The sequence below is a fragment of the Talpa europaea genome (genome assembly GCF_964194135.1).
Source record: "Talpa europaea genome assembly, chromosome: 5".
Classification (NCBI taxonomy): domain Eukaryota; kingdom Metazoa; phylum Chordata; class Mammalia; order Eulipotyphla; family Talpidae; genus Talpa; species Talpa europaea.
This window is the reverse complement of record NC_140071.1, coordinates 15,082,329-15,103,288: the sequence shown is the minus strand read 5'-3', so window position 1 is coordinate 15,103,288 and position 20,960 is coordinate 15,082,329. Positions and strand designations below refer to the sequence as shown.

The 20,960-nt window shown below is 39.9% G+C and overlaps 1 protein-coding gene across 2 annotated transcripts in view; it reads left to right on the top strand.

Annotated features, from left to right (window-relative positions):
* Positions 1-18,562, top strand: part of DROSHA (drosha ribonuclease III) — a gene marked incomplete at both ends in the record, with an annotated part of 101,689 nt that extends 83,127 nt beyond the window's left edge. For both annotated transcript variants that reach the window (XM_084233524.1, XM_084233523.1), the window contains 8 exons: positions 1,193-1,350; positions 2,365-2,470; positions 9,043-9,184; positions 10,697-10,779; positions 10,871-10,974; positions 13,176-13,268; positions 14,096-14,142; positions 18,432-18,562. In XM_084233524.1, coding sequence (XP_084089650.1) covers positions 1,193-1,350; positions 2,365-2,470; positions 9,043-9,184; positions 10,697-10,779; positions 10,871-10,974; positions 13,176-13,268; positions 14,096-14,142; positions 18,432-18,562 — 864 coding nt within the window. The remainder of the gene's footprint in view (positions 1-1,192; positions 1,351-2,364; positions 2,471-9,042; positions 9,185-10,696; positions 10,780-10,870; positions 10,975-13,175; positions 13,269-14,095; positions 14,143-18,431) is intronic.
* Between the last annotated feature and the right edge of the window lie 2,398 nt (positions 18,563-20,960).

Sequence of the window (20,960 nt, the reverse complement as noted above, 5' to 3'; positions counted from 1 at the left end):
CCCAAAGTGTATTATGTTGACCCAGTATATCTGCATGCCTGCTATTATAGAGACGATAGTATGGAAGCAAGTCTAGGCCTGTTCGGAAGCAGAACAAATACTAAATTAACATCACTAAATTGTAATGTAATTTGGAGTTTAGAAATTGAGGGCTTTGGCTCAGGTTATAGAAAACGTGGTAAATTAAAAATTGAATATATTATGATAGCTTTTTATTTAAGATTTTGTGGAATTTAAAAGATGTGCACATGGTCATAGGTGATTTTCAAATCTTAGTATATTTTACTTTTATTTCTGTTTTAATTTGGGAATATACATGTATACATATGTGGATCATATATGTGTACCATATATGCATGTTTTTATATCCATGTGTGCCTATTATATATAATAATAATCACTAGTGTCTAGAGGCTTTCCAGCAATAGATGGCATTAATTCAGAGTACTTTAGAAATATTAATATGAAATCACTCAAAATTGTTGAAAATAGTCATTTTAATTACACTTTTCATATTTGCTCTCTGCCAGGTTAAAAGCTCACTGTTACATGGAGCACCTGTCTAGTGATAGAATAATCTCCAGTGTAAGCTGACTCCAGTTGTAATGATGCTCATTTACCAAAATAGCTTGGTCCCTGGAAGACACAGTGCTCAGGTTACCCTAATGCAGTATGGCTCTAAAAGGCAGTCCCTGGACGACCAGCAGATATCTGTCACCCGGGAACTTATCAGGAAGTCAGAATCTTGCTTCTTCTTTTAGACATACTGAATCAGAAGTTCTGGGGATAGGGCCACACCATCTGCATTTCACAAGCCCATGGAGGGCTCTGATGAAGGCTAAAATGTGAGAACCACTATGTCACTATGTCACAGGATACATATTCCCTACCAGCACTTCTACTTGGCCTTCCTTGGAGAGTTAGTATAATGCTCAGGATTTTGAACTATCTGTGTACAGTACTTGGCCTTGAAATTTGATAGAAGATTGGAAAATATTATTTGAGCCTTCTTTAAATATTAGGTTTGTTTGCCATTCTGAGGGATGAGAAAGAAGCTTTGGTGTCTTATAGGCATTTCAGAAATTTCTGCCCATGGGGGAAGGAATTTTACAAAATACTATCCTCAGATTGATAATTTACTCTTGTAACCAAAAACTGCACATGATTTTAATTTATTTCTCTTTTCCTGTAGTTGCAAGAGCCAAATACTGATCGACAACTTATCGAGACTTCTCCAGTTCTGCAGAAACTTACTGAGTTTGAAGAGGCAATTGGAGTAATTTTCACTCATGTTCGACTTCTGGCTAGAGCATTCACGTTGAGAACTGTGGGGTTTAACCATCTGACCTTGTGAGTTAGAAGTACTCGTGTAATCCCAGCATTACCATTTAGACAGGCCGCCCCACACCTTTGCTGAATGCCTTTCAAAGGAATTGGGATTTCAGATACATTTCCAGGAAATTCACATGATGGAAGGATGAGACTGGACTCTGGTGTGGACCAGGGAATATACTCCAATTCAGTATTTCTGGACTCACTGACATGCATCTTATTTCTTCAGAAAGTATGAGATGTGTGAAGAAAAGTGAAAACTTTCTATAAAGGGATAGATGTTAAATATTTTAGACATTACAGGCCAGGTGGGACTGTCACAGTGATTTGCCTCTACCTGCAGAGCCTAAAAGCAGCATAGATTAAACACAAAAGAATAAGCATAGCAGTGTTCCAATTAAACGTTATTTACAATAACAAGCTATGGGCTGAATTTGGCCCTTGAATCTCTGTTCCAACTGAATGATTTGAAGATGAGCTAGTGAACTCATTAAGAAAATAACCAAAATGTTAATTTTTTTGTATCTTCGTTTTAAAATTTTTTTGATTCCCCTCCCACAAATAGAAAATTCACAGCTCTCTTTAAAGTGTAAAGGTTAAAGATCCTTGCCATAAATTTTAGTGTCTTAGGTTCAGACCTGGACTCCAGACTTGAATAATGGAGTGTAGGTTTCAATAAAGAGGTAAAGATTTAGCAAAGAAAATACTTGGGCCTTTTTACTTTGTTTTGTTTTTGTAAGATTTTTGTCAGTACTTTGCTATTCAGTTGTTACTCCTCAGCTTTTTACCTGGTGCTGTTTACCTGTCTTTATTCTAACAGGTATTTAATCCTTAGCTAGTACTTCTCTTACTCTTCTTTGAAATCAACTTATATTGACTCAGATCTCATAAGGAATTGTATTTAGTTTTGTGCTTTAAGGCAAGATAAACACATTGCCTTTTCAAATCATGCCTTTTTAAAACTTAACCCATTTTTTAAAAATCCTCAGATATTTATCACTGATCACTCTATGTTGATGTTTCTTTTTTCAGAGGCCACAATCAGAGGATGGAATTCCTTGGGGACTCCATAATGCAACTGGTAGCCACAGAGTACTTATTCATTCATTTCCCAGATCATCATGAAGGACACTTAACTGTGAGTTTGTGTTAAATAATTTCCTCTAGTAAGATAGGTGAATCATAAAGAGTGAAGATTAGAAAAATCAAATATAAATATATATATTCTTGGTGACTTTAGAATATCAATGGCTTTGTTCACTTTATTATGCAAGTTATATACAAAACAATATATGATGATAACTAATTTTTTATTTCTTCATTTAATGATTACCTACTCTGTGTGAGATGCTAAACTAGGTTTCAAATATAAGTTCATGCCTAGTCTCCATAAAAATTTTGAAACTATTAGAAGAGATAAAAATGAAGTAAATAACTATAAAACTAATGTGTACTGTTCATACTATAAATATATACATCATAAATATACAATAGAGTATGTATATATGTTTATGTATTGTAATCACATACTTGCATACTATAAAAAAGGATATGTAAGTAATTAAAACTAAGGCAAAGGGGAACCATGGTAATTGTTACAAAGGCACAGAGGTAAAATTTCTTTTAGCTGTGGAATTTCAAGAAGGCTTCGTGGATAGGATTATGTTTGAGTCTTTAAAAATGAGTAGGATTTGGCCATTGGGAGTCAGTGGGAGGAAGTTTCTATGTAAGGACCTTCTACACATTGGGACTGCAGACACGAGGGCACAGCATGAAAAATTCAAATGACAGAGAGGCAGTAGGACTCAGGTTGGCTTACCCCATGGTGGAGTGGAAGGGGCTTAGAGAGGCGAGGCTTGATTTATGAACAATGTGAAATGGTTCCCATTCCTCTCACTTCGGTTTTATTTTATAAAACTTTATTGAGCTTTTTTATTTGCTGCCTACTGTTTTTACTCTGTGAAACCAATCGATAATATAACTGGAATGGTGAGCAAAACATATCTTGAAGCCAGTCATGATGATCTCTCTAGGCGCAAGGAATAACCTTTGAGAAATCCCTCTACAGTTGGGCGTTGAGAAAGCAAATACTTTATTGGACAAAGAAAAATACTGGTACACCATAACATATGTCATTAATGCAGACTTTCTTTCTTATGCTTGAAACAAATAATGTCTTTTCTACCTTGCACCCCTACAACTTTTATGCTTGTTTTGCTTTGACTAGAATTGGGTCATACTTCTGCAACTATGAGCCCTGGAAATAGTTTATGTGAGACACAAATATTGGAACTAGGGAGAATATGATGATTTGGCTGTGTCTAGATAGAATTTTTCAGTGGAATTCTAAGCATAACAAAGTATGATTCTTGCATTCCCTTATTCAATGAATATTTATTTTGTTCCTACTGTGCCCCATGTTACCATTATAAGTGCTGAGAAATCAGCAGTACTCAGTTAACAGTTAATTACCATTTAAAATTAAGTGTTTTTGATGGACAAAAAAGTATTTTCTTTTGGAATTAATAGTTAATTCTTAAGAACATATGAGCATTTATTAGAAATAAACTTGTGTCTGGTGTCATGCTCTACACAGCGGAAACAATAAATGTTCAGTCAGGATTTTCCATTAGGGAGTAGGCTTCATGGCTCTCAGGGAATCTGGTTGGTCTGAAAAATGAAAACCAAACCAAAGGACTTGAAGTAGTAATTCATTTTATAACCAGATAGAGGCTAATGTTGAACATGTGTGACTTAAATACATATATTTATCCCTGTATTTCCACAGAATTAATTGTGAACTGTAGAATTTTATGAAGCCAGGATATTTTAGATCAGTAAGTTTGCTGCCTCCCTCATCTTGGTCACTGTACACATGCCCCCCACCTCCAGCCTTGTGGGCATTGAACAGACAATGAAACCAAAACTCAGAAAGGCTTGAGCCCTATCCAAGGTCAAGATAAAGATAAAACCAGGCATTAGGCTAGAGACTCCAGTTTTGTGTTCTTCACAAAATCACTTCAACGCCTAAACTATAGGTTATCCAAAATGTGTTTATCGGCTTTGCTGTCTTAAAATTAGAGATTTCCTGAAAGCTTATTAGAAAGGTATTAACAAAAGATGAAATTATGATGGGATGGTTTTTTAATTATATTTACAGAAAACTTTGATAGAAATCAACAAGACCAACAGATCTGGCAAAACTAGTAATCTGTCGCTGGTAAAATACTAACTCATCAGCATTGCCATGATTATTCCCTCTGTCTTGAAGCACTGTCTTCCATCACCTTCTAGCGCTTGCACTTCCCTGGTTTTTCTTACCTCTTCAGTTGTTCTTTCTTAGTCTCCTTTGCAGGCTCATCTTATTCTCTACAGATGATGAATCTTCCAGTATCCAAAAGCTCCCTTGCAGGACATTTTCCCTTCTCACTGGGATTTCTCCTTGGCAGTCTTTCCCATGTAAACCATCAGTTCCTATAAGCAGATGACTTCCAAATGGAGCTCTTCCGTGCCATTTCTTTCCCATCCCACCTGCTTTCTTACATCTCCAATGTCCAAGGCTGAATTTACACTTTCCTCCCACCGGGGACCTTTTGAGTATTCCCTGACTAATTGAATGGCAAGAGCACCCACCCAGTGTTGCAAGTCAGAAGCCTGGGAGTCATCTTGGGTACTTCCATTACCTCCCTCTGTCTCCTAGACCATTTCCAAGTCCAGACAGTATTACTCCTTGAGTAGCCGTATCACCTTCATCTCTAACTATTTACCAAGCGCTCTCATCTGGACAACTGTGGTCATTACTGCATAGCTGTCAAAATGTCCAGAAATGTGATTGATACAGAGTCGCTGTAGAAAGGGTGGCATTTATTAAATTGCCCAGGATAGCAGTCATAGGGCTGCGTTTAACAAAGCTCTAGGCAATGCAGCATGCTCCTGCACAAACAGCGGGCTCTCCAGGTCTCCACATTTCCCCCTAGATGTGTGCTACTATTTGAAAAACTAGTCTTTGCCATTCTTGTGGGCATTTTCATCCTCTCTGGTGTTGAACAGCGTCTCAGGCAAAATCCTTTAGTAAGCTCAGGTCTCAGGCTTGTTGGAAATCAGTTTCACAGCAACATGTACTGGTCTTCCTAGATCAACTCTTGCTCCCATCAGCTGTTTCACACAAGCAGCCAGTGGCCTAGAAGTTCTGTGAGAGCGTGTTTTTATTTATCACTATATCCCCAGCAGGGCTGGCCTGTGGTGGGCTCTCAGCACATGAGAAAGCAGGGATTACAAATCCTGCCTTGCTGCCTCTAGGCAGCACTATGGATAAATCATTGAGACAAACAGGTATCTTATCTACAAGATCTCGTTGAGAGGATAAGATTCCACATTCTGGCCGAGGATCAGTGACCTAATTTGGCTTTTTGTGTCTGGCCTGCTTCCCGCAGCTAGCATTTGTATACCTTTTCTTCCGTTATTACAGGATGCGGAGACCATCGGCTGCTGTGCTTAGTTTAATAGGCCTGTGCAGCTCCTCCCTGTCCCTCTGTTTCCGCTTTCATCTGTGCTCTTGTATCAAAGTCCTCAAAATAATAAATCACAGTGTGCTTGTTTTACACTAGGTGGCCCTCTTTGGTTGCTCGTGTCCAATTCCCTCAGCTGTGGTTTCCTTTCTAGAATCAAGTTGCAGGAAGAATGCTAGTAGGTCTCTTCGTTTTAAACCACTGAACCTTTTTCTAATTAAATTTTAAGATTAAATGAATTACACAAGATGGCGATGCTGAGATCATAAGGACATGGATGTCAAGCTGACTCTCTAGAGCTTCTGGTGGTTTTCTGTCTGTTGGTCCTGCCTTGCTCCCGCGCGTGGGCAAATAGCATAATTCATTGTGAAGTAAGAGTTCAGCAAAGGCCAAGGACGGAGGTTGTCATGTAGAAAACTAGCATTCAAGCTTTCTTGTTTAGGTAAAGCACAAAGTCAGGCCCCTTTTCAACTCATCTTCCAAATTTAAGCTAACTCTGAAAATAGGGATGATTTATAACTTCTTTCTACCCCACTGATTTTTGGTTCAGCTTCTGAGTTTTGGCAAGAGCTTCAGGATCTCTCATTTTGTGCTGGCCGCCCTGCTGCTTTTAAGACCCTTCTGAGCGTCTCTGAAATAAAACTGGAAGCATTTCTGTTTCCATACTCCCTGCTTTCTTCCTCCTCCTCCTCCTCTCCGCCTTCTCTACCCCCTGCCCCAAGGTGGCATCACAACACTCGACTAGGAGCCCTGTTGCTGGGAGCGGGCCCCTGGCCCCCATGGTCAGTGATGGGCTGGGGTTGTGGGTACTCGTGTATGTGCGCATGAGCCTGCGGGTTCTGAGGCATGAAAGCTCTTTATATGCCACCTGAATAAGAATTTCCCGCTTTCACCAAAAGCATGTATTGAGAGAAATCCCAGCTTGCTCAGCGTAGCCATGGTCTCACATTAGCCCTCCTTTTCCCTTGGCTTCTACTTTGAGGAACATCCCCTTGCCCCATTAGAAATCCAAACCGGAAAAAGAGTGTCTCCCTTCCAGCTTAATTATCCTGTAATTACAAGATATTAGCCCGGTGTGCGCCCTGTTGGTTAAGTCTCCTATTAATGTTGTATGCTAGGCCTTTTTAATTTTGAGCTGCTCTGTGGATATTAATTTTAATGAAACACTATATTGAAGAAAAGATGGAGTTGGGGGGAAATAGGAGGAAGGGAGCAGAGACAAGCAAAGAATAATAGTTTGTAACTCAGCAGCAGGCATGGCTTATGAAGATCAAGTTGTATTTCTGCTTCATGAATCATTGTCAGACAAATTAAGAACATATTGTTTCTTATTTATCTATTGTCAGGGATGCAATCTCAGGCATTGAGAATAAATCTTGATTTTCATAAGCTCAGTTGACACTGTGGAGCCACAGAGCATAAAACTTGCATCTAATAAACAAAGTGCAATGTGGAACGGCAGGGGTTGTAATTCCAGCACCACTCACAGCTGCTTCCTGCTCCTTGGCCCTGTTGTCAGGGATATTCCTTAGCAGTCAGGCAGGAAAGAGTTGTTTTAATAGACCAAACATTTTTCATATCTGTTGTAAAAGGAGTTCCAATTTTAGGGGCATTATTTCCTCAGATCTTAGAGATTGGGGATAATTGCTTTCGGCTTTTGTTTGTGGAGTTTCCATCTTTGTATCTATCTGTTTTCCCCAGTCTCCCTAACGTGAGGTTAAATTCTTAAACTATGCTTGTTCTGTGGGCACATTTAGGCTGCATTGGTTGCATAATTTTCATGTACTGTGTGATGTAACTACTTGGATAGTCCTCGAAGAGTTCGTCACTTACTGAAATTCCTAGCAAAAATTTTTGTTTTGATTCCTGAATTGAGTTATGGGGGTAAGGAGGATTCCTGTGTTAATTGGATTAAAGATAAAGTGTCTCAGTTGGAAAAACTGGCTCAGGATATAGAGTGTAAATCTTTAAAATAATAATAAAATATATAAATAAATAAATATTTTATTTTTTTTAAAGATTTATTTATTTATGCATACAAGAGCTGGGGTACAGGCCAGAGATTGGGGGGAGGTGAGAGGATTCACCAGAAATAGAGTGGGGAACAGAACAGGCAGACTGACTGAAACACACTGCTGAGGGGAGCAGCGGACGAGACAGGAGAGGTCTGCTGTGCCATGTGGGTTTCTCCTTGGCTGGCTGGGGATCGCACTCCTGCTGCAGAGGCTGCGGATTGCTTCATAGTGTGGTACTTAACCCCTTGCACCACCAGGGAGACCCTTAAATATTTTAAATAGTACTTGGTAAACATGACTTCCTCCAATCTTGTATAACAATTATTATCAGTGGGCCTCACTGGTGGCACAGGGGTTAAAGACTCCGCACTGTCAAGCTATCACCAACCACTCTGGCATGAGTTCCATCCCCGGCCAGGAAGCTGACCCACATGGCGTAGCAGACCTCTCCTGTCTCACCAACTGCTCCCCTCAGCAGTGTATTTCAGTAGATCTGCCTATTCTGCTCCTCATTCTGTCTCTGGTGAATCCTCTCACTGCCCCCCCCCAACCTCTGGCCTGCACCCCAGTTCTTGTATGCATCAATAAATAAATCTTAAAATAAATTAGCATGAATGCTGTGAAATTTGAAGCTTATTTTCAACTTTAGGAAAAGTGCTCCTTTAAAACGAATATACAATGATAGAAAAGAGATGGAATTTACCTGGTAAGAGATGGTGTTATTAATTGCAAAGGGGCACAGGGAATTTGTTTGGGCAGACGGAATGTAGAAGGTTGTCAAAATTCATGTAACTGTACTTTAAAAGGGTACATTTCATTGTGTGTAAGTTACACTTCAAGCTGATTTTAAAACCTTTATGCTTCTTCATTTAGTAATGTTAAACTTAGAAGCAATAGCCTTTAATATAGTGCAGCTTTCCCCAAACACTGCTCCGCTGCTCTTGAACAGCTAAATGAATTACATAAATGTCAGGTCAAATCAGGAGCAGAGAATAAGGTGCCAAGGAGAAGCTAGAAACTTAAGACGCTGTCACTGCCACCTGTCATCAGTGGCTTGAGGACTTAAGCCATCACTTGGCTGGTGTCCCTGTCAGTAAGATGGTCTCAGACTGCTTGACCCCCACACAGGAGCAAGAAAGAACAAAAGTGAAATGGTTTCTAAATGTCCCTCAATTCCTTGCGGCCAGTTGTTGCGAAGCTCTTTGGTGAATAACAGAACTCAGGCCAAGGTGGCGGAGGAGCTGGGCATGCAGGAGTACGCCATCACCAACGACAAGACCAAGAGGCCCGTGGCCCTGAGGACCAAGACGTTGGCAGACCTTTTGGAATGTGAGTCCCACAGATTGAAGCTTTGTGCTTAACATGCAGGTTCAAAGTTGAAATCAACTTTGCTTATCCTTATTGCTTCCCCCATAAGTTATCCTTTTTCAAATGAGGTAACATTGGTTACACACTGTATGTTTCAGAGGGGTATAGGTTCACAGCTCTTCAATTGTATATTATCAACTTCTTTTTATCAAGTTATGACTAAAGAAACCTCTTTTCTATTGTGTTATTTATAATTTATCCAGAGCTTGTTTGAAGGAAACAATTTGGAATTCAGACATTTGAATGTGAATTTTATGTTCAATCTATTCAGTGATGTTGTCCCCCATCCTACCTCTGTACCCCCCCCCATCCTACTTCTCAGGTATCACCTCTCTTTGTGTGAAGCAGTAATAGAACATGATTATTAATAATAGTGAATTTTTGCCACTTAGTAACATTTACATAGGTGCACAGCAGAAAGAAAGGTATTTCACTCACTACATACTGAAACTATTATCCGTTGTTTTGAATGCTCTCAAAGCTGTCTGGACAAATACTGCCATTTTTCGCAGTGTCTGGTATGATCTGGTAGCATTGTCAGTGATCCTGTTATAGCTAACTGAGAGATTATAGACACTATTTTATTGTCTCTGATATTGCTTCAAAATATGTGGGCCGTTTAGTGGGTGTTGGGACTTTTTTAATGATACGGTATTTTTGACAATTGGAGTTATGTACAAATATTAAAGTCTACCATGCAAAGCCAACTCATTACAAAATGCAAAGGCAATCTGAAGAACTTAAAAGGACTTCTTTGTCAATTAGGGAAAAGTAATTTAAATATAAAAATTAAAAAATCAAGTTGAGTGATCTACCTCAATTTTTTTTTTTTTTAACTCATTGCAAGCCATTTTTACTCTAAAGAACTCACTGTTTACTTGGTTAAGGTACTTTATAATGAAGTCCTCTGTGGGGTCACCAGTTATTAATGCAAATTTGGATATTTTGTTTTATTGTTCTTGAGTCCAGTGTGAGGTTTTCCTCTCTTTAGGCAGATTGAATCTATAAATTTCTGCCCTGTTTCTCTTTGTGAAATATAATACTGACCCTTGTAAATGGGCGATGACCTCAGGATTGGTGTTGGGAATGGCAGACCCCAAGGATGTACTCATTCCAGTGCCATAGCTGATCTTCAGCTTTCATTTTGATTTATTTGATGTTCCCAGACATCACTCTTTGCCTGCTATAAACAGCATTTGTGTATTATTTAAACTATTCATTTAACTCTTAGCTAACATAAATTGGTCTTGGTACTCTGTGATTTTGCATCTTAATCACACATGTATATTGCTTGCTTCTATAATAATAATGATAAGGAGTGCTTCTTGCTTGAAGAAATATGAGCTGGTAATGTTGAAAAACAAAGAAGGCTGGGAACTCCTAATTAAAATGTTTCTTAAAAGCCTGGGTCTTTTACTCTTTCTGGTAAATGACAATGCATTATGGTTTATTCTTCAATGTTCTCTTTTTCAGCCTTTATTGCAGCTCTGTACATTGATAAGGATTTGGAATATGTTCATACTTTCATGAATGTTTGTTTCTTTCCACGATTGAAAGTAAGCTCATATAAAATTTAAATTGGCTGAATGCTTTATGGTCATTGACTCCAGAACCTATTACTAACTGCTTTTGGGGGACTTACTGCAGGAGTTCATTTTGAATCAGGATTGGAATGATCCCAAATCCCAGCTTCAGCAGTGCTGCTTGACACTTCGGACGGAAGGAAAGGAGCCTGACATCCCTCTGTACAAGTAAGTACTTGCTGCCCCTAGCCCCTGCATCCAGGGACCTTGGAGTTGGTGCTTCCTGTGCCTGGAGGAAGGACTCAGCCCCACTGGGCGGTGGCGACAAGACCCCTGGGTTGAGACTTATCAACTCTGACTCTGTCACCAACACTGAAACTTTTTGGGCCTCTCACTCAGTCTTAGCTCCAAGTAAGGGGGTCACCCTTGATGATCTGTGTATTCTCCCATCCCTAAAGTTCTCTGTGAGCTACTCCCTGGGAGGAAGAGGTACTAAGACCATGTGCTAAAGACAAGAGAAATTCAGATGACTCTGTTTTTATGTCCATGTTTGTATTTGTTTTTCTTAATTCTTGTAACCTCTGCTGGGCTGTGCATCTCAGTATCTAGGTTAGGCATTGTGGATTTGGTGTCTCATCCCATGCCCCTAGTAGCCCTATTGGCCTTTGTTCCTGTAACCTGACAGTCAGTGTCTCTCTCTCTCTCTCTCTCTCTCTCTCTCTCTTTCTCTCTCTCATGGTCCTGTGTGAAGCAGGGTAGTTTTTCACAGCTATTGTGTCATTCAGTTACTTGTAACTTTTCAGAATGAGAAGTATAAGCTGCCTTATGCTTTCAGATATGTCTAGTGACAGATCTTTTATCCTTTGGTGGCGGCCAAAAGTCATTCACAAGGAACACAAGTCACTGTGCACCTAACACCGGTATTGTTGAAAACAGGAGGTTGACTCTGAAGTAGAGTACTTATCTTGAGACACTCACTTGTCAACCCAGAGGGTGGTTTAAAGGAGGAATTACAAAATGGAAGGGATATCAAAATCGGTAGTTTGTCGACCAGGGTGCTCTGTGGATGTGTGAACCCAAGAATGATGAAAACGGAAGTGTCAGTCCCGTTTGCTCCGCGCGGATGCACCCGCATGGTAACAAGCACACACGGAGGCGTGGGTGTTCCTTATGGAATAAAAGCACCTCCCTATGGCTTCGGGGACTTCAAAATACTCAAGGGAAAGCACCAGAATGGCAGCTGGGAGTTTTTAATCCTTTCCTGTTTTTATTTAATAATCACCACACGTTACAGGCGTTCTTGCTAATAGGAAAGCTGAGGCCAAGAGAAGGTTGAGTCACTCCACAGCAAGCTGCCATGAATTGTCCCAAGAAGCTGTCACTGCTAAACAGTATATCCTTTCTTTATCAGTGAAAAAGAAAACCCTAATGTTTAGAAATAGTGCTTTAATATGTGCCTAATAAGCATAATGAATATCCAAACTGTATTACATGAAAGGCTCAAAGTAGTTATTCCTCGTCAAAGTGATAATTAAGGTTCAATAAATAAAACAAGGATGATAAACTTCTCAGCGCGTAGGCATGATCACTATAATAAGTGCTACCTTAAAGTTGCTGTCTGCAGGCTTCTGGCCCACAGAGCATAGAAACAAAGGGAATGATTGCACTCCCTTCTCCTGAAGCCCCGCGTGAAAGTGCACCATGAGCTGCTTTTGTATCTAGATGATGGCTTGTTTTACAGTCTTTTCAAGATGACTGTGTTCATCCCATTATCTTTGTTGGCTACTTTTAATTTCCCTTTTCCATCAAGTTACCAGTTTTGCCACATTTGAAATCTGTAGCATGTCATTAAATCCAGAGTTCCTGGAGTTTTGTTTTTTGGCAGTTGTGTTGTGTACTTGGTATTATAACATACCTTTGAATTGGCCTCGGTTTCAGAAATTAAGTACATGAGAATGTGTAGAGATTCACCAGACATTAGACTCCATAAAGAATGTGAAGCTTTTCACATGCGACTTGACGCACCTTTCCCCAATATTTATGGTTTTCAGCTGTAATTAGTTCTGGAAAACAGTGTGCGCACTGAGCTGATTAACTTTCACTGTACGCGATTGTTAATTTTATGATACTTGAATATGCACACGATGAAATTGTTTGAAAGTATTTTATGCTTCACCGTTAGCCTTTACATACCATTTGGAATGCTTTGGGAAAAAATATTAAAACCTAGTGCAGAATTAAAAAAAAATTCCTACTTCTAAAGCTCTCTGTATTTGCAAATAACAAACTTGCCCTTTTAATTTTCTTATTTTTGCTTTCCTCTGTCTAGACATAGGTACCTGGGTTTGTCTGTCTGTTTGGAGTCATATATTAGCACTGACAATTAAATGGCACTTAGCATTACGAATATTCTTTGCCTTTCCTTTCAGGACTCTGCAAACAGTGGGGCCATCACATGCTAGAACCTACACCGTGGCTGTTTACTTCAAGGGAGAAAGAATAGGCTGTGGAAAGGGACCAAGGTATGAGAAGAGTTTCGATTTCATTGAACGAACATCCCGTGTATCTGAGAAGTCCCTACTTGGGATTTTCAAATTCTGCAGTCTGTCTTTTTTACCATATAGAGTGATCGAGGGTAATAGTAAAGTGAACTCCAAGGATTAACGTCCTTACCAAGTTCAGACCCACCCTTGAGACTCAGCCTTGGATAGTGAGAATGCCACTGCGTAAGGGGCTTTGGCTACCTTGAGAAAGCCACATTACCTGGTGCATGCATCCGGTCTGTCCAGTTTTAGTCACTCCACAGAGTACCCCACATTGCTGCAAGCATCTTATGAGACCCACCTGACACAGCCATTAGCCATTTGATATTTTGTTGATACTCACTTGAACTTTGTGAAAAATCCTAACATCTGCAGGTAAAAATAATTATGTATATTAACAGTTTCTTTGAGTCCTCCCATCTACATCTTAACTAAGGAGAAGGAGTGATTTGAAGTCTGACTATCCATCTCTGTCTCTTCATATGTATATTCTTTGCCTCTCTTACTTTTACACTGAGGATGTTCAAACTTAAGAAGTACTTCAGACCTGATAGAAACGGAAGACACTTTACTGCACTATTAAAAGTGTGGAATGAATAACTTTAATAGGCTTTGTGCAAGTAAATAACATTTCTATACACTCTTGTATATATTTCTGTCTGTGAAGTTCAGTTATGTGACAGTTGAAGTAATCAGATAAAATCTTGTGTCCCAGACATGAAGATCAGCCTGAATAATTTGTAGCCAAGTCATGTGTTTTTGAAAAAAATCTTTAAAGTGTACCTTACTTTGATTTTATTTTATAGTATTCAGCAAGCAGAAATGGGAGCAGCAATGGACGCACTTGAAAAATGTAAGCCTATCTCTGTTTCAATAATTATATGTTCATGATGTAATGAGTGTTTTATGGAAAGAAAATGGGGAAATAGAAAAATGGTAAGTGCTGATAAAATGTGATCATCTTCTCTTCATAATTGTTCTCCACAGAGAGTGTAGTAGAGTGTGAGATAGGTATAAAATGGGCTTGTAATTAAAAAACGAGTATTTTAGAAAGCCTCTTGATTTCATTTTCCTTTTTTGCGTCAAGTCCCATTCTCACCCCAGGTAACCCGTGTGACTAACCTTGTGTGCTCCTTTCCATATATTTCTAAAATCTTATTCGGACATGGAGGTATCGAGGTAAAGGTTTTTTCTGTTTAGTTTTTGGCCATTGTTTTATTTAAATGGAGTGACGTTTCCATATTTCTGTGTATCTTTTTTTATCTTGCTCATCTCTGGCAGCCCTGTGTGTCACAGTGGCTCCAGTTCATTCATTCTCTCTAACGGCTGCAAGATGTTCATGCTGAGGATGTGCCCTATTTGATGCAGTGTTTTGTGTGTGTGTTTTTTTATTGGTGGACACTTTGTTTCTGGCTTTTTATCACTGTCGACAATAAATATCTATATTGGTGCTTTTAGTTCTGTGGGATAGTTTCTCAAGAGTGGGATGGCTGAGTTGAAAGAACTTCAATTACATAATTGACAATGTAGGGAACTGGGCAGTCTTTTGTAAATTGAAGGCTTAAGTGCAAGGAATTTTCTCTTCTGAGGTACATTATGCGGCAGAGCAGAACCTGCGGGTAAAACATGACAGTGCGATTCCATTATGCTTCAAGTAGCAGCAAGATGTGGGAGAGAGCAAAGTGCAGAGAGCTGAAAGTGAAGAGGCCGGGGATTCTCAGCTGTGGGGGAAATTCCAGGAAAGGCTAGAGGACCAAGAGCCAAGTGGAAATCTGAGGACTGTACCCCCTGAGAGAGGGAGGGGAAGTTAGTGGACCAGTAGCGAATGTTACCAGGGTCTCCCACAGTCTTCACTGGGAGTTTTGATTTGACTCTAGGGGAGCTTTTCATCCATTACATATAAATGCACAGTCACTTATTGAATAAAAGCAACTCCATTTTCCACCTATATGGTTATTAAAGGTTATTTTTGGAATTTTTTGTTTGCTTTCAACCATCCAGCAGGACTGGAGAGAGGGCCTCTTTTGAGATTGCCTTTCACGTACATACTAGCAGGAGCAAATTGTCTAAATGCAGGAAAGCAATTTGCAGTGTGCATCAAATCCTTAAAGAAGTTCAAACCTTTTGATCTGGATTTCACTTCTAAGAATCAGACCTAAAGAAATATCTGGAGTTATGAACTAAACTTCACATACTCCAGTAATCACAACTTGATTTGTAATGGCCAAAAAATAAATCAAGCTCCATGTTTAGAATTAGAGAAATGTTTAAATATTGTGGGGTAGGACAGGGGTTGGCAAGCATTTTCTCTAAGGGACCCGACAGTAAATTTCAGACTTCTGTCTGTAGTCTCCATCAGCGCTGCTCAGCGGGGCCATTATATCAGGCATGTTGGGCAGTTTGCACACGGGGTGTCTGTGTTCCAATAAAATCTTGTTCAGCAGAACTGGTGGAGGGCTGTGTTTGACCTGTGGGCAGTAGTTTACCAGTCCTTTATACAAATGTAATATTTTACAGTCATAATATGCTTGAAGGCTAATGTTATAGGAAAATATTTTATACTAGAATAGTAAAATAAAACATACCGTGTACTGTACAGTGTGGGGGTGGGTAGGGGAATGTTTTTAAGTATCTGTTGTCTGTCTCTTATATGCACACCTACATCATGCATGTGTGTGTGGAGTAGAACTTTACTTAATGGGAAATATGCTCTAAAAGTATAGCCTAAAGGTTTGTCAACAGTTAGATCTGAATGGTGACTTTTTTTTTAATGCAAGTTTAGTTTTACTATAGAATTTATTGAGGAAGTAGGGTTCATTTGTGGCAACTTGCTTTACAATTAATTCTTTTTTTTTATTAATACTTTTTTTTAATAGAGGCATGTTTTATTTATTTATTTGTTTGCTTGTTTGTTTGTTTTGTTTTGTTTTGTTTATACATGCACTGGGTACAGTCAGACGTGCAAGAGGGTGAGAGAATTCACCAGAGCCAGAGCGGGGAGCAGAGCAGGTAGAAGGACCGAAGTACACTGCTGAGGGGAGCAGCGGGCGGCAGGAGAGGTCTGCGCGCCATGCGGGACCCTCCTCTGGTGGTGGCTGGGGAGCAGCCGGGGATCGAACCAGCGCTGCAGAGGCTGCGGGCAGCTTCGCAACCCAGTGCTCAACTGCTGCACCACCGGGGAGGCCCTACAGTTAATTCTTTGGGATTTTTTTGATTTTTTTTTTAAAGATTTATTTATTTATTTGTTTATACAAGCACTGGGTACAATCAGAAGCGCGGGAGGGTGAGAGAATTCACCAGAGCCAGAGCGGGGAGCAGAGCAGGCAGAAGGACCGAAGTACACTGCTGAGGGGAGCAGCGGGCGGCAGGAGAGGTCTGCGCGCCATGTGGGACCCTCCTCCGGTGGCCGGGGAGCAGCCGGGGATCAAACTGGCGCTGCAGAGGCCGTGGGCAGCTTCGCAACCCAGAGCTCAACCACTGCGCCACCGGGGAGGCCCTGTTTGATGTTTTTTAAAGTACTTATACTTGAAACTTGCATTTCATGCAGTACATGAGGAATCAGTTTAATGTTTACCAACTAGATTTTTATTAGTTTTATTTTAAAATACAGATGGCATTATGTTATTTTGCTTAACATCCATCAGTGCCTCTCAGGTATACAAGATCTTACTGACTCACCACCTGTCTTTCAGATGCTTTCCTACCTTCTATTCCTGTCCCTTTTCCCACTTGGGGTGAGGATGTGGCGCATATAAAGGGGAGGAGGACTTAGGCAGTCAGCTCTCTGTATCCTTGGGTTCTGCATTCTCAGCTTCAACCAGCCAGATGGAAAATCCGTACTGTTTGGGGAGCCCACCGTGGTTGCATCTGTACTGAACACCTTGTCATTGTTTATTAAATAACACAGTAGGATAACAGTTTACATAACTTGCACATTGAATTGGGTTCAGTTAGAAATCTAGAGGTGACATAAGGTATACTGGAGAGAGGGGGTTGTGCATGGTTATACGCAGATGCCATTTTATGGCAGGGACCTGAGCATTCGAGAACTTTGGTATCCTGGAACCAGTCCCCATGGATCCTGAGCAACACCCAGTGAATATATTTATATTCACTTTTATTATGCTTCAACTTAAGCAAAAAACAAATTTTCTTTTCCCTGAGTGTGTTATCCCGTATCTCTTGACTCTCCGTATTTTTAAAATATGAAGTACTTCCTCTCGTGTGTAAGAGTTCCTTACCTGGTTAGTCAAAACATTGTCATTTGTCCTCTGTATTACCACATAACTGTGTCATTCTCAGTCATGCCTATATCCCTCTGTGGCTTTTGTTGTGGAAGTACATAAATATTTGTTGGCTAAGGGATAAAGTGATTTTTTTACTTCTCATTCTGTGCTTGATTTTTTTACTCCATTGCTGCACTCATTATAGACCACAAATGACTGAGTTGTAAAATTTTATCATAATCAGGATTTCCACTGTCAACATTTTTGCAGTCAAATGTCAAACTAAATAATGCTTAAACTATACCTCTGAGTAACACTTTTTTTTTTAACCAAATAAAAGTCCTCTGTTGAAGTTGCTGTTACTGATAAAGGTTTGGGCTTCTCCTGGTGAAATTCAAAAATAGCATTAGCAAAAGCCATGCCTTAGAATGTGATCTCCATTTGTTCATCAGATCCCCCACCCCCTTTCAGAAACTAATTCTCAATAAATAATGTGATCATATTTGTTTGAAGTTTTTGGTTTGGGCTTTGCAAAACACAAACAACTCCAGTTTGCTGTATCCTTTTACCTCTTCCCTGAAAATCTTGTGTTGCGAGGATGACTATGGTAAAGCACTGAGTTGACAGCGTTCTGAAACCACATGTCCATGTTTAACAGTCCTGTGTGGAGAGCCTTTTATACTCAAGGTCATGGCAAAAAAAGAGTGGGGTGGGGGGCATGCACACTCCCACTGTGCTTCTGAATGATGAAAGAGGAGAAGAAGAAAAGGAACTACTGTTTTTCTCTTGCTTTACAAAATGCACCTGTTTATATTTCACATAAACATATGTTTCTGTGTGTGTATGTTTCGCTGACATCATTCTTTGCACTAGTGGCTGTCCTTTATTAAGTATAAAATATCTCTCTTTGTGTCAGATAACTTTCCCCAGATGGCCCATCAGAAGCGGTTCATTGAACGGAAATACAGACAAGAGTTAAAAGAAATGAGATGGGAAAGAGAGCATCAAGAGAAAGAGCCCGACGAGGCTGAAGACATAAAGAAATAAAGGAGGGCGCGGAAGTGGTGGCATGTTCACTTGCTTAATAACTGTGACTGTTGCCCACGAGACCTAGCTAGCCTCGTTCTCCTCCAGACAGTGAATGAAGTGTGCCCGTTGAAATAAAATGCAAAGTCAAACCGCTATTGTTTTATTGATCTTATTTTCGGTTTTTAGCTGGATGGTCTTTATTACAAAGTATGTGATTTCTATTTAATGGGAAACCTCACTTTGGTGGATGTGCATATTCCTTTTAATTTTGTTCTTTAAACAATAAAATTTGGAAAGCATATTCCGCGTGGACTAGATCCTGTTTTTCTGTCTCTGTCTGAGATTGTGACTTTAAATCCAGGCTTTCAGCTGACAGGGGAAAAGTTCACCTTAGCAGATATTTTGGCTGTTCTGTTTAACAGCTATTCTTTTTGGAATCTCTGGATTGTGATCTAGATTTTTCAGTGTTCATCTGGATGTTTATCTTGTTCTCAGTTGCAGGTTTTGAACTTAGCCCTCTCCAAGCAATGACTCCTCTGTAGAAAGAATTCCTCTTCCATTTAACTAAGGTATAATGGGAGGGAGAACAGGCAGCTAGCTGAGTCACCTCTGTCCTTTGAGTCAGAATGGGGGAGAAATCATGATTGGAAGCCAGGTGACATGTTAAACCAGGTGCCCTCACCAAGGGCTCAGGGGACTTCAGGGAAATCTCAGAACCTCCTGAAATTGTGTTCAGTTTTATCTTGGGCTTTGGGGAGGGGGTGGAAAGTAGGCAGAGGAAGGTTCATAATTTTTATCAACTCAAAGGGATTCCAAGCAATTCACTGCTAATGTTGTTAGGGGGAAAGGATGTCCTGATTGTATCGGGGCTGCCCTGTAACAATGTGACTTTACATGACAACGTTTTGGAGGGGGTGTGTGTGTGTCGGGGAGGCAGGGGTTATTATTTTAAGCTGAACATCCCTGGTTTCTTGTCAGTATTTTTTTTTTTTTATTTTAATGAATAGGCTTTCATTCATTTTAGCTAATAAGTAGTGAGTATCTACTGTGTATCAGGTGTCCTAAGCTCTCAGACTACAGCAGTGAACAAAACAAAACAAAACAAAACGGTGGGGTGTGGGTTGGGGGTTGTGTGCTAGAGCAGCAATAAGCACAAAAGAGAAGTAAAACGCTGTTGTCACATGGTGATGTGGGTGATGGCCAAAAATAAAGCGGGGAGGTGGGCCCAATGCAGTTTTCAAGTGGGTTATAGGGAGATCTCCCTGAAAGGGTGGCATTTGCATTAAGAGGAGTAGGAGTGAGCAATTCAGGTATCTGAAGGATTTCTTACTTATGTAACTATAAATGCTGTCTACGCATGTTGATTATATTGTCAGACCTTCTGTTGTATCTACGCACATGCATTCAAGTGTGTCTTGACAATAGGATGATGAACAATGGAATACCATACTATGGTTTCCCTTCCATATTAACTAGTACCATGCATCTCTCTCAGTGTTGGATCCACATTTACATGTAATGGGTGAGAACATAGTGCATGTCTTTGTCTAAATGCTCTACTGCACATCCCTGTGACTTATGATTGAAAAATTGTACCTTTTGCCCCTTCACCCATTTTACTCAACCCCCTCCCCACACACATCTCTCCCCCAACCCTACCAACCTTTTGTCCAACCTTTTGTCCTCTGCATCTATGAGGTTTTTTTTAGATTTCATATTCGCCATAACAAAAAAAAAAGCCTTTTTTCCAGGTCAAACATACTAGTTTTAACCACAATACCATTATGACACTTAAAAAATTACCAAGACTTCCTTAATAACTTGTAATAACCAGTTCGTGTTCAGCTCTATAGCTGGTTTGTCTTAAGTAATGATTCAAACTTAGTCTAGAACATTCCTTCACTCCTTTTTCATGACTGGTTCAAGAAATCCTGTCATGTGTTTCATAGAATTTCTCACATTCTGAGAGTGATGCACTGCCTTCTCATGGGGTCAGTTTTTTCTTCATTACTCAATATTACATCTAAAGGCTTGATTCTAGTTTTAGGTTCAAAATTTGTAGAAAATATGTATTTCAGGGTTCTTCTAATCCCTCGAATAACAGTGAGGAGTCTCCAAAAGGTTCTCAAATTCTGGGTAGTAGATGGTTGAGCTGGCTAATGGTGTGTGTGAGCTTGGCTAGGTGTGGGATGTCTTTAGCAGTCAGTTTGTGGTCTTTTGTCACAATAAAAAACAACTGCTTTCCCATTCTCTTTCAAAATAGTTCATCTCTTTTGTTACTATCCTGTTACCTATTTTGTGAGTTTCCCATTGCCTGCAGGAGAAAGCCAAATTCTTCCTCCTGTACTGCAGGCATTAAATCCTTCAGGACAGAACCCCAGCCTCGTAGGCATCCCCACACCAGTCTTAGGGAACA